Raw genomic sequence first — 12,563 nt, forward strand, 5'->3', positions numbered from 1 at the left:
CCCATCCCTCTCCTCCGTGGCCGCCCCGTGCTGGCCAGTGAGAAGCAGCATCTGCCCCTGCTCTCTGCAGGCTCCCAGGGCACTGCTGGGCTCTCAGCAACCGCTGCCTTCCCACCGCGCGAGAAGCCGCAGCCCAAATAGAGGGCCCCAGCCCATCCAGCCCTAGCTCAGCGCAGCCAGGAGACTCACCTGGGATGTGGTCCCTGCGGCCCAAGGCTCAGGGGTCCTGGAGGAATGAGGATCCTGGTCCAGGCTGGGAGCACACCCGACACAGGACTGCGCTGACACTCTCTGGCAGCAGCTCTGGCACCAGGGCAGGGGCCAGTATTTGAGGTCTTGATGCAGGGAGGGGCCAGGCTGCACTGGGTCCCGCCCCCTCGACCGAGCTGGGTGCCCATGAATTCCTGGTTCTCATTCCCATGGAGACCCCCAGGGTTAAGGGTGGGAGACCTGCCTTAGCTGGCTCTGGTACCCAGGCCTTTTCCAGAACCATCCCAGAAGCCCCTGTCAGCCCCCTAGAATGGAGGGAGACGGTGACCACCACATCCCAGTCCTGGCCGTGTTCTTGTCTTGCCCCTAGCAACTAGGTCACCTAGACTCTGCCTCCCTGAGCAGAATCCCCTCAGGGAAAGAAAGGCAGCGCAGGAAGGACCAGCCGTACTCCCAGCCAAGCATCTCTTGCTGCCGCACCACCTGCTCACCCTGCAACAGAGGCCAAGGCTCCCGGATCTCCCTGTCCCCATCCCTGGTCTTCCCATCCACCCTGCAGGCCTCAGGTGACCAGGGGCATGGCTCCAGCTGGGCAGGGCAGGAGGTTGTTGGTCAACATGCCAGTGACACCCACGCACCACCAGGGCGCCGCCAGGGCTGGCAGGAGCTCCTGGGTGGGGCGGCCAGGCACGTGAGTTTAGGGGTGGCCTGGGAAGCAGGTATTGCTGCCAGGCCCTGGGCAAAGGTAGTGGCACCAGCCGTGGAGGCTGCTGCTGCAACATCACAAGCTGCAGGTTCTCATGTTTTATTGTAAAGCGACAAGAAACTCTTATGTACACTTCCCATCTCGGGGCACCGCCATTCTGTGCCATCTTCTCTACCAAGCCAGGCAGGCATGGGCGGGGCGCTCAGAGTCCTCTGTCCTGTCCCTGCCCTGCTGGATCCCCACAGGCCCCATGCTAGACGATGACCGTCTGCACCTCCAGCTGGCCCTCCGGCGAGGCGATGACCAGCTCGCCCGCATGCTCCAGGATCTCGATGTCCTCTGATGACACCATGGTCACAGTGGCCTGTTCAGTGCCACTCGCCCCTGCTCGGGCAGCGAGTACAGTGCCCTCACTGATGGCCGAGGCCAGCGTCATGGCCACCTGCTCCGTCAGGCTTTCGGGAGTGGCAATGGTGATGGTGTCGGCGGCAGCCGCCTCTGAGCCCAGCGCCGTCTCCTCGTCCATGGTGACGTTCTGCACGATGATCTGGTGGCCAGCGCTGGCCTGGTGCACGATCTGCTGCACCACTTTCATGATGTGGCTGTCCACCTGCGGGGCCACAGCTCAGCGAGAGTGGCTGCGCCAGGGAGCCTCCCCGCCCCTGCCCGCCCCGCCCCTCACCTCCGTCTGGGTGCCCTCAATGATCTCCGTGGCCTCACTGGTTTCCGCATCATCCGCAGTGGCCTGGGCAGATGGGCAAAAGGGCAGAGGTCAGCTTTGGCAGCCCCAGGGTCCCATCCCAGCCCCAGGGCTTCACACCCACCTCAATGATATACTCCTGGGTGTCGGCCACCACGGACGAGAACTCCACCAACACCGTGTGCGGGTCCTCCGTGAGGACAGTGGTGGCTGCCGCAGGGCTCTCCTCGGACACCAGCAACTCCTCTACCTCCAGCAGACAGCCCCCTGCAGCGGGGTACTCTGTCAGGGCTTGGCCAGCCCTGGCCCTCTCCCACTCCTGCTCCCACCTCCACTGGACCAGACCTTTGGTGCGCAGGTGCCGGTTCAGGGTGCCGTGCTCCGCGAAGCCGCGGCCACACTTGTAGCACTTGAAAGGCTTCTCGCCCGTGTGGTGCCGCACATGCCGCACCAGTGAGCCCTTCTCTCGGAAGCCCCGGCTGCAGAACTGGCACACGTGCGGCTTCTCCTCCAGGTGTGTCCGGAAGTGCACCTGCTGCGCGTTCTGTGGGGACGCCTCTCAGTGCCGGCCCGGTTTCGGCCACAACAGACTACAGCTCTCCCCTCCCGCTTCTGGGCCCAGGGTCAAGACTGAGCAGGGTGAAGGCAGCGAAGGGGGTGCACCCGGGCCAGGGCCAGGGAGCAGGAGGATGGGGTCAGGCGCCAGGGTCCTGGGGCCAGAGACTCACCTTGGTCTTGTAACGCTTGCCGCACTCGGGACAAGGGTAGGGCCGCTCGTCTGAGTGGACACGCCGGTGGCCGCGCACATGGGCAATGGTCTTGTACAGCTTCCCGCAGTCCCCACAGCGGAAGCGACGCTCACGCACGTGCACCTCCTGGTGCTTCTTGAGCAGGTAGGCCTTGGGGAAGGCCTTGCCACACTGCGTGCAGGTGAACGGCCTTGGTCCTGCAGCCACACACAACATCAGGCCAGGCCCACCACCTGCGGACCCACCCGGCCACCTGCCACCTGCCCACAGCTCCCCTGGCTCCCCGCTGGACACCCACAGGCACCCCAGCCACCTACAGGCCATCCACTGCCGTGGGCCACACACCCACCCATCACCCACCGGTGTGGCCCCTCTTGTGGGCCTCCAGGGTGGCTGCTGTCGGGAAGGTCTCACTGCACTGAGGACATGGGTGGGTCCTGGGCACCGCTGAGGCCTCACTGGCCACCTGCTGGGGAACCACAGGAAGGCCTCCAGCACCCGGGGGAGGCTGTGCCCTGGCAGTGCCAAGGACCCAACCGTGGGCCCCACCGTGGCAGGCTCCCTCGCAGCCCCAGGGAAGGTAGTAAACAGATTAATGGACAAAGTCACTGCAGAAAGCCACTGCAGGAAGTGCAAAGGCCAGCATGGGGACAGCCCCAGGGTCCAGCCCAGGGGAGGGGCCTGCAGGTGGCACCTACTGTCTCCAGTGGCTGCACTTCCAGTACCGGCAGCTGCGAGGCTGCCTCTGCCAGGGGCTGGGGACTGGACCCGGCAGCAGGGGCTGGCTCCAGGGCACCCTCCTCCCCTGCAGCGCGCTCAAGGACGATGCCAGAGTTCTGCATGGCCTGGTGCAGCAGGTTCTCACGGCTGCCCTCGCTGGAGCAGGGGAGCTCCTGGGAGATGGGGGGCTGCAGGGGAGGCAGAGAGAGGAGGCTGGCCGAGCAGCCTGGCATCCGGCACCCACCCTCAACCACCCCATGGGGCAGACCCACGCCAGGGGCCTTGTGCAAACCCTTGGAGCCCCATGTCGCTCCCACTGGCCCTGCTCTCCCTACGGAAAGCCCAGCCCTCGCCTGCCTGGCCCAGACCCTTGGAGCTAGTGCCCAGAACCAAGACTGGCACTGAGCAGACAGAAGACAGAGCTGCCCTACGGGGCTCCCCTGCCGGCCCCCACCTCTGGGGCCAGGGCTTTCATGCCCAGGGGCAGCTCCTGCATCTGGACGTGGACTTCGTGGATGACGGTGCCCTTGGCATCTGTCACCAGGTGAATCACAGGTGAGGTCTCTAGGGGCTCGCCTGTCACCGGTGATGTGACTGTCCCCAAGGCTGCAGTTCCAGCTCCAGACCCTTCAAGGCAGAGTGAGGGAGTGAAGATCCCTCACACCCCAGTGGCGGCTGGTTCCACAGCCAGCCCCTGGGACTAGGCAGCTGCCCACGTCACACTGACCTGCAGGCGCGTCCTCTTTGCCGACGGTCGCGTCCTTGCTCACACTGAAGCGGATCTTCTCCGTGCAGGGGGTGAGAGACTTGAGGTGCCGGGTCAGCGCACCCGACTCCCGGAAGCTCTTCCCACACTTGGAGCACTTGTAGGGGCGCTCATCTGCAGAGAGAACCCAGTCAGCCCCGGGCAGCCCCGGCAGGCTGGTGACGAAAGGACAAGGTGAAGGCAAGCAGGGCCCTGCCTCCTTCACCAAAGCTAGGGAACTCAAGGCTGGGCGGCCCAGGGCCAGCGTCAGGGTGCCGCAGGGCTCTGGCCCAAGGCGCGGCCAGCTCACCCGTGTGCCGCCGGTGGTGCCGAATGAGAGAGCCCTTGGTGCGGAAGGAGGCCCCGCAGAGCTTGCACTCGTGGTCCTTGCGGCTGCTGTGAGTGACCATGTGGGCCTTGAGGATGCTGCCCTGTGGGGGAGGGCAAGGCAGCTCAGGGCCCTCCCAGACGGGACAGGATGGGGCCTGCCGCCCACACGCCGGCTCCCTGAACGCTGGCTCACCGTCTTGAAGGTCTTGTGGCACAGCGCACACACGTAGCGGCCGTCCTTGTTCACCAAGAGCTTCACCTGGGCCTGCTCGCCGTCCCCTGCGAGCCCCAGCCCCTGAGGGTGGGGGCTGCCCGGAGCCTCGGCCATCTCGCTGTCCCCCGGCTCTGCCTCAGCAGCCACAATAACCTCTTTGATGTGCCCACCACCTACGAGAGGCATTTTGACCTGAGCCCCAGGACATGCCCCTGCCCAGAGACCCCAGAGACTGCCAGCACCAAGGGAGGGGACCTGCTGCTGTGGGCCACAGCCTGGATCCAACCGGCACTGGGCCCTCAACACACAGGCCCGAGCAGCCGCCGAGGTGTCGTTCACCTCTCCAGGTCAGAGTGAGAGGCGGGGAGACACCTCCTGACTCCTCCAGGCTGCCGGGAGATGTGTTCGCATGAGCATAGATGCCCCGTCCCCAAAGCCAAGAGGACGTGCGTGTTCTGGTGACAAGGTCCCTGGGCGCAGAGACAGCCACCTGTCCTGCTCACTGCCATGGCTCCCACCAACATAGGGAGGTCGCTCAGCAGGGCAGAGCCCAGTCCCAGAGCAGTCTCGGCCTTGGGGAATGAACGCTCTCCAGACACCCAGGACAGCCTGAGGCGAGGAAGCCGGGCTTTTGCACTTCTCGAGGGTGCTGGGAAAATCTGACAATGTGCAAAGCTCGGCTGTAAACACTACGCGCTTTCTGCTCATAAAGATGACAAATGGAAACAGCTGTGAAGCCACTTCTTAGAAACCACCTCAGTCCGGCTGGCGTCTTGTTTTGACAAGCTGTTCTCTTAAAAAACAACAAAAGCGCCATGACTCAGAAACAATTAAGGGCCCCTCCTGCCTGAGCCCTGGCCAACGCACTCGACGACCCAAAGGTGATCTTCCAAAGGACAGAGGCCCCTGATGGGGAGGACCTGAGGGAACGTGGTTGCCACAAGGGCACAGAGAAGAAATGAGTTTTTTCCCAGGAAAAGGCAGGAGGGCCTGGAAGTGAGCTCCAGCTGCCCACACAGCTGACCGCACCCCTGCGCCCACAAAGACAGGGCCTGGCACCGTCCTGTCCCTGGGCTGCCAGCAGGCAGGACCCTGTGCCATCTCCACTGGAGGCCAACAGGAGAGCTGGCAACCCTGGGCTCAGTCTACCGGGCCTGCTGACTGGCCAAGGGCACATTCAGGGTACCCAGGATGCAAAGGGGAAAATCCTAGGGGTGCCAGAGTGGCAGAGGTGCCGAGGGGGGCCCCTGAAGCATAGGGAGGGGTGCTGGGCCCAAGCCTGGGGGCTGCTGGAGGTCAGGTGGTTGGAAAGGGGCCTGGCTGGCCAGAGACCAAGCTCCGAGACCCCACCAGAACCTCAGGAGTTCATGCTCTGAGAGGACACCACCATCCCAGAAACCAAAAGCCAGGCCGAGGCCAGAGCCCACCCCTCCCACACGAACATTCCGAGCTCTGAGTGTCTTGGTCGCAGGAATGCTGGGAAGACAGCATGGAGGAGAGACAGGTGCTGCGGCTGCCTCCCGGAGAGCAGCCTGCTCACGGGTGCCCTTCCCAGGCCCGGGGCTGGCCTCTGCCATGGCTCCTTTACCTCCTCCTCCTGCCATAGCCGGTGCCCAGGGCTGCCCAATGCCAGGTTCCACCTGGTGCCCAAACCCACTTCCTGTCCAGCTGCCCACTCCCTGCCTCCCTCACCTCGGCCCAGCAGGCTCCCCAGACAGCAACTGTGCCCCGCCCTACTTCCCACAGCATCAGGCCCCTGCCAGCTCCCTCCCTGGCATCTGCACACCTAGCCACTTGCCTTTGCCACACCCCCAACCCCAGCAGCCTCTGGCTCCCTCAACCTGCCCAGGCCCTGGCTGGCTCCGAATGTGCCCCCTGCACACACATTTGTCCCTGATGAATGAGACCGTCCAGACCTTGCAAAGAGCCCCTCCCACAGCACATCAGGAAGACATCCACTTTAAAAGTAGCCACCAGGGTGGGTGTAATGGCTCACGCCTGTAATCCAAGCACTTTGGAGGCCAAGGCAGGCAGATCACCTGAGGTCGGGAGTTCAAGACCAGCCTGACCAACATGGCAAAACCCCGTCTTAAAAAATAAATAAATAAATAAATAAATAAATAAATAAATAAATAAATAAATGTAGCCATCAAAGAAGCCTGGCATTCCATGCTCATGAAAGCCCAGTGAGGGCCAGTGCAGCAGCCGCCACCCCCACACCAGAGTGAGCACTGGGAGGGCAGGCCAAGGCCAGCAGTGAGTCCAGGCCTGGCTGGAGAGTCCTGTCCGTCTACCCTGCACCCACCTGGTGGGTGTTACTGCCTACGAGCAGAGAGCAGGAACCAGACGGGTGGCAGGGAACTGGGAGAAGCAGGGCAGAGACAGCCCAGGAAAGGTGGAGAGAGCACAGCCTGAAGACCCCCTGGTGCCACCTGAGGAAGGCGCGGTGCCCAACGCTCCCTCCTCCCTCCTTCCTCTTCCTGCAGGCTGCGCCCCCAGAAAGGCTCCCACAAGGCCGCGACCCCTCCCAGCCAGGCTCTGCTCTCAGGAGAGATGAGCATACAGGCAGCAGAGGCCCCAACCGTGGGCCCCACCACGAAGATCCATCAGGTCAGTGATCCATGACAGCCGGCTTACCAACGAGGTCGGGTGCGTGGCTGATGTCTGCTGCCAGGGAGGCTGCCTCCACCACGATGTGGGCCACAGTGATGGGCTCCTCTGGGCCTGGCGCCGCTGGCACCACCTGTCAACAGGGACAGGGAGCAGAGGGGACTCATCTGTGTGCTCCAGAGTTCTGAGAAGAGGCCTGGGCTCTGCTGGTGTAAAGCTGTGGAGGTGTGACCTGTGGCGCTCAGGCCTGGATCTGTGTCCTTGGGACAGCGGTGGTGGGGGCTCTCGTCTTCCCCCACTGGACCACAGGTCCCAGCCCAGCCCCTTCAGCCCAGGGCCAGGGTCAGCACTGTCACTCTCACGCCTCTGGCCACGTGGGCTGGACCTGGAGCACAGGGCACCTGCAAGGAGGGACCAGCAACTCTGGCAGGAAGCTGGACTGGCCTGCAGGAATGATGGCACAGCCCAAGCCAAGTGGTCAGAGGACAGGGCCCTGGGAGTGTGAGCCAGAGGCCTTCCTGAAGGAGGAGGCACCTCTTTGAGGAGTAGGTAAACAGCAAAGGCTCAGAGTAAGGTGACCAGGGTCCAGCATCACCTGGGCCACGCCCTGCTGGTTGCCGGAGACCACAGACCACTCTCTGAGCCTGCTCTCCTAATTCTATGCAATGCAAATGACAAGCGCCCACTGCAGCGTATGCGGGGTTCAAAGGCCTGTGTGTCCAGCCCAAGCTGGGCATGGGGCTCAGCAAAGGTGACCATTTTAATGCTGAGACAGTGGTATCCCCACGGCCACACTTCACGTGTGAAGTCCACAGGGACTGTGTGTGCAGGACAGAAGATAAGCCAAAAGGACAAAAGCTGCCATGGTACCCCAGAGCCAAAGAAGACCCTCAGACTCCAAGAAAGACGGGATCCCAGCTCCCAACTGCACGTGCTTCAGCCAGAGGCTGCTGAGAAGGCTGGGCCACCGCAGGCCCTTCAGGACACCCTAAAGCGCCACAGGCTCACAAACCCAGACCTTCCCACACTGCAGCCAGGTGCCTGCCTTCTGCCCCCCCATGCGGCCTCCAGAACCAGCTGCACAGGTCCATCCTGTAGTACGGCCTCCTCCCCCACCCGTCAGGTGAACCCGGGAGGGGGTGGGGGAGTGGGTTGGGGCTCACCTCCGGGCCCAGCAATGCTGTGGTGGCAGGGGTGGCGGGCAGGGCTTCCTGAGGGGCCCGCTGGCAGGCCTTCTGAATCTTGTGCTGAACAAAATCCTCCAAGGCAGTGAACTCCGCCTGGCAGCGGCCGCATCTGTGCACATCGTCCTCATCTGCAACGAGCCTGCCATCAGCAGGGCCTGGGAGGCAGAGGCTGGGCAGACAGGGCCCCATCTGGCTTTTCCTCCAGCCCCAGAACAGACTCCGCCAGGAGGCCATCAGAAGCAGAGCTACTTCCTGAGGCTGCTGAGAACACATTCGAGCTCAAAACAAGGTCACCCCAGGGTACAGCTCCCATCCTCTACAGGTCTGCAGGGGCCAGACCCACCCCCAGGTCAGCACCCAGCAGGGGGTGGGCCTGACCGAATACTTAGGATGCAGGCATCTGCTAAGACTGCCTTGCCCATAGCCCCCACCTCAGCAATGAGAGTCAAGAGGCCCAGAGAGGGGCTGGGAGGCAGAGGGATTCCTCCATGCTGGTTTGGGGACAGTAAAGGACCAGGATTTAAGCCTGTTGGGACCGGGCATGATGCTCATGCCTATAATCTCAGCACTCTGAAGGAATGAGGTGGGAGGATAGCTTGAGCCCAGGAGTTCAAGACCAGCCTGGTCAACATAGCAAGACCTGTGTCTACCAAAAGAAAAAAAAATGTTTTTAAAACATTTTTGGCCGGGCGCGGTGGTTCACACCTGTAATCCAAGCACTTTGGAGGCCAAGGCGGGCAGATCACCTGAGGTCGGGAGTTCAAGACCAGGCTGACCAACATGGTGAAACCCCATCTTTAAAAAAAAAAAACATTTTTAATTTAGGCCAGACACGGTGGCTCATGCCTATAAACCCAGCACTTTGAAAGGCCAAGGTGGACAGATCACCTAAGGTCAGGAGTTCAAGATCAGCTGGACCAACATGGTGAAACCCTATCTCTACTAAAAATACAAACTGGGTGTGGTGGCTGATGCTTGTAATCCCAGCACTTTGGGAGGCTGAGGCGGGTGAATCACCTGAGGTCGGGAGTTCAAGACTAGGCTGACCAATATGGAGAAACCTCATTTCTACTAAAAATACAAAAATTAGCTGGGCATGGTGGCGCATGCCTGTAAATCCCAGCTACTTGGGAAGCTGAGGCAGGAGGACTGCTTGAACCCAAGAGGCGGAGATTGCTGTGAGCCGAGATCGCGCCATTGTACTCCAGCCTGGGCAACAAGAGTGAAACTCCATCTCAAAAAAAAAAAAATTAGCCAGGCATGGTGGCACGCACCTGTAATCTCAGCTACTTGGGAGGCTGAGGCAGGAGAATCACTTCAAGTTGGAAGGCAGAGGTTACAGTGAGCCGGGATCCCGCCATTGCACTCCAGCCTGGGCAACAAGAGCGAAACTCCGTCTCAAAAAAAAAAAAAATCAAAAAACATTTAGCCAAGTGTGGTGGCATACACCTGTAGTCCTAGCTACTCAGGAGGACCACCTGAGCCCAGGCGTTGAGGCTGCAGTCAGCCATGATCGCACCACTGCACTTCAGCCTGGGCAACAGGGCAAGAGCATGCCTTAAAAGACACAAAGACAAAACAAACAAAAACTGCTGGAGTTTGAATGTGCCCTGGGGCATCTGAGTGCTGGGGTGTCTGAGTGACTGTCTCTAAGCTATCCCATCTGTAAAATGGGCTGATCCATTGCAGGGTGTGGGGTACAAGGGGGCCCAGTAGACCGATGCCCATCGGCTCTGGCTGAGAGGCAAACGCAGGGACCCTGTGGCCTTGTCTCAGAGTGAAATAGGCTGGGTGTGTCCCCTTCTGGGGTAGGGGGTCCTATGGTGGCAATTCCCTGGTGCTGAGTGAGACCCTGGAGTGGGGTGGGAAGGGGAAGAGGGTAGAAGATGCCTCAGAGCTTGGTTTGTGACTGGGAGCCATCAGGAGGGGACTGCTCTCTGTCGGGTAGCCCTCTGCAGGTGAGTCACAGCTGTGGTTTGGCCCTTTCTCCACCCTCGAATTTAACCTCCACCTCCCAGGCTCAGGTGATTCTCCTGCCTCAGCCTCCAGAGTAGCTGGGATTACAGGCATGTTCCACCACGCCCGGCTAATTTTGTATTTTTATTTTTAGAACAGACAGGATTTCAACATGTTGACCAGGCTGGTCTCAAACTCCTGACCTCAGCCGATCTGCCCACCTTGGCCTACCAAAGTACTGGGATTACAGGCGTGAGCCACTGCGCCGAGCGGCAATCTCTCTTTTAATTCTATAAGGCAGAAGAGCTCAGAAGTTAAAGGGGCCGAGGTGAAGCCCTTCACAGTGCTGGGATCCAATCCAGCCCTTGCTACCTACTACCTGGGTGACCCAGTCACTGTCAAATCTCCAACCCTCCGTTTTCCTCATCCCCAAAATTGGAATAACAATAATAACGTCTACGTGTCAGGAATGGTTTGCGAATGAGAAGACCTAACGCAGGGTAAGGGCTTGTGACATTACTGGCAGAAGCTGCCGCCCCATTCTGCAGGGGAAATAGAGGTTCACAGATGGGGAGTCACCTGCCTAGGACCAAAGGGCCAGAAAGTGGCAAGTCTGGGACTGGACCGGGCCACAGGCTGGCTGCAGTGCACCAACCCTCTTGCACGTGGCTCTGCTGCCTCCCCACGGACAGGCCAGATCCTGGAGAAACCGAGGTCCCGCCCTCTTGGAGCCTCCAACCCCAACTGGACAGGGCCCTAGAGGCCCATCAGGTGCAGGGGGAAGGGGCCCAGAGGAAGGCAGGACCAGGCTCAGGCATCGGAGGCATAGTGGGACCCGGACGCCGGCCCGAGGGGCAGGGCTGATGGTGGCGGCGTCTGCGAAGGTCTACATCGGGCGCCCGGGGGCTCAGCAATCCGCGATTACTTGTGGGCATTGGGGCGGAGGTGGTGACGGGCGCCCCACAGGAGAGGCCCGTGAGGGTCGCAGTAAACCTGGGGGTCTCGTGGAGTGCTGTGAGGGCCCCGCGGGATCCGCGAGGAGTCTGGGTCTGGGAGGGTCTGTTGCGCCCGCAGCTCGGGCCATAGGGGCCTCCGCCAGCCCGGGATGAACTGCCCTCACCCCTGCCGCGCCCTCCGGGTCTGCCCCGTTACCTTCCTCGCTGAAGGGCGCCGGGAGGCCGAGGAAGCTGCCGGGGGCCAAGGCAGCCGCCGCCGCAACCCCGCCCTCGCCCGCTTCCCGCCCGGCTTCGGCCGGGGCTTCTGCCGTATGAGCGGCCGTCACCCGCACTGCCATCGCGCTCTCCATGTCGCAACGCGCCGCAGGAAGATGGCGGATTTACGACCGTGTCGTCATAACAACGGGCCGCGCCGAGGCCGACGAGAGGGTACGGCGAGAGGAGGGCGGGGCGGGGCCGGAGCGGATTGACAGACGTGCGGGAAGCGAGGCCTGGATAGGGGTGTGGCCTGGAAGGGCAGAGGCGGAGCCCGGCGCGGTAAGAGCAGAGACGGGGCAGGACTGCGGGAAGGGCGTCGTTATGGTGAAGCAGATTGACAGGCAGAGGGCTGGGCGGCCGGTGGACTGGGTTCGAGGCTGCGCTCGGATTTGAGAGCTAGAGGACGCGACAGACGAGCGGACTGACGGGCGCTACAGGTAGACCCGCCCGCGGCTGCCGCTGGGAAGCCGCCATAGATCCAACTCAGGGGTTCGGTGCTCGCCGCCTCCTGACCACCTCGGGCGTTAGAGCCTCCCAAGATGATTACCCGGGTCACAGGAGAAGAACCCGGGTCGGGGATGGCTCATGGGTGGCTTTGCGAAGCCATTTTATTCTTTTATATACTTTTTAAATTTTAAAACCTTTACTAATTTTTTTTTTTTTTTTTTTTTTTTTTTTTTGAGACGGAGTTTCGCTCTTGATACCCAGGCTGGAGTGCAATGGCGCGATCTCGGCTCACCGCAACCTCCGCCTCCTGGGTTCAGGCAATTCTCCTGCCTCAGCCTCCTGAATAGCTGGGATTACAGGCACGCGCCACCGTGCCCAGCTAATTTTTTGTATTAGTAGAGACGGGGTTTCACCATGTTGACCAGGATGGTCTCGATCTCTTGACCTCGTGATCCACCCGCCTCGGCCTCCCAAAGTGCTGGGATTACAGGCTTGAGCCACCGCGCCCGGCCCCTTTACTAATAAAAAGAGATGGGGGTCTCGCTATGTTAACTAGGCTGGTCTCAAACGCCTAACCTCAAACCATTTACCCATTTCCGCCTCCCAAAGTACTAGGATTACAGGCGTGAGCCGCTGCTCCCGGCCACACTGGATTTGGGTTTTTTGCGGCGGGGGGGAGAGGTTGTTTGTTTTTTAGTTTTTTGAGACAGAGTCTCGCTCTGTCACCCAGGCTTGAGTGCAGGAGCGATCTCGGCTCACTGCAACCTCCGCCTCC

General features: G+C 61.2%; 1 protein-coding gene across 2 annotated transcripts; it reads right to left on the bottom strand.

Moving 5' to 3' along the window:
- Positions 1 to 999: 999 nt before the first annotated feature.
- On the bottom strand, positions 1,000 to 11,456 carry E4F1 (E4F transcription factor 1). 2 transcript variants are annotated; one of them, XM_012441775.2, is made up of 14 exons: positions 11,280 to 11,456; positions 8,148 to 8,299; positions 7,012 to 7,117; positions 4,354 to 4,547; positions 4,141 to 4,261; positions 3,813 to 3,965; positions 3,540 to 3,712; positions 3,064 to 3,273; positions 2,726 to 2,834; positions 2,345 to 2,562; positions 1,962 to 2,160; positions 1,741 to 1,883; positions 1,599 to 1,661; positions 1,000 to 1,526 (listed from the first exon to the last, which is right to left on the bottom strand). In XM_012441775.2, the coding sequence occupies exons 1-14, from the start codon at positions 11,431 to 11,433 to the stop codon at positions 1,170 to 1,172; spliced, it is 2,352 nt and encodes a 783-aa protein (XP_012297198.2). In that variant the 5' UTR covers positions 11,434 to 11,456; the 3' UTR covers positions 1,000 to 1,169. The 2 variants fall into 2 exon arrangements, with proteins under 2 accessions (XP_012297198.2, XP_012297199.2); XM_012441776.2 differs by having other exon boundaries at positions 1,412 to 1,526; positions 1,793 to 1,883; positions 11,280 to 11,433.
- Positions 11,457 to 12,563: the final 1,107 nt, after the last annotated feature.

This window comes from Aotus nancymaae, unplaced genomic scaffold (genome assembly GCF_030222135.1).
Source record: "Aotus nancymaae isolate 86718 unplaced genomic scaffold, 86718_ANA_hifiasm-v0.15.2.pri h1tg000049l, whole genome shotgun sequence".
NCBI lineage: Eukaryota > Metazoa > Chordata > Mammalia > Primates > Aotidae > Aotus > Aotus nancymaae.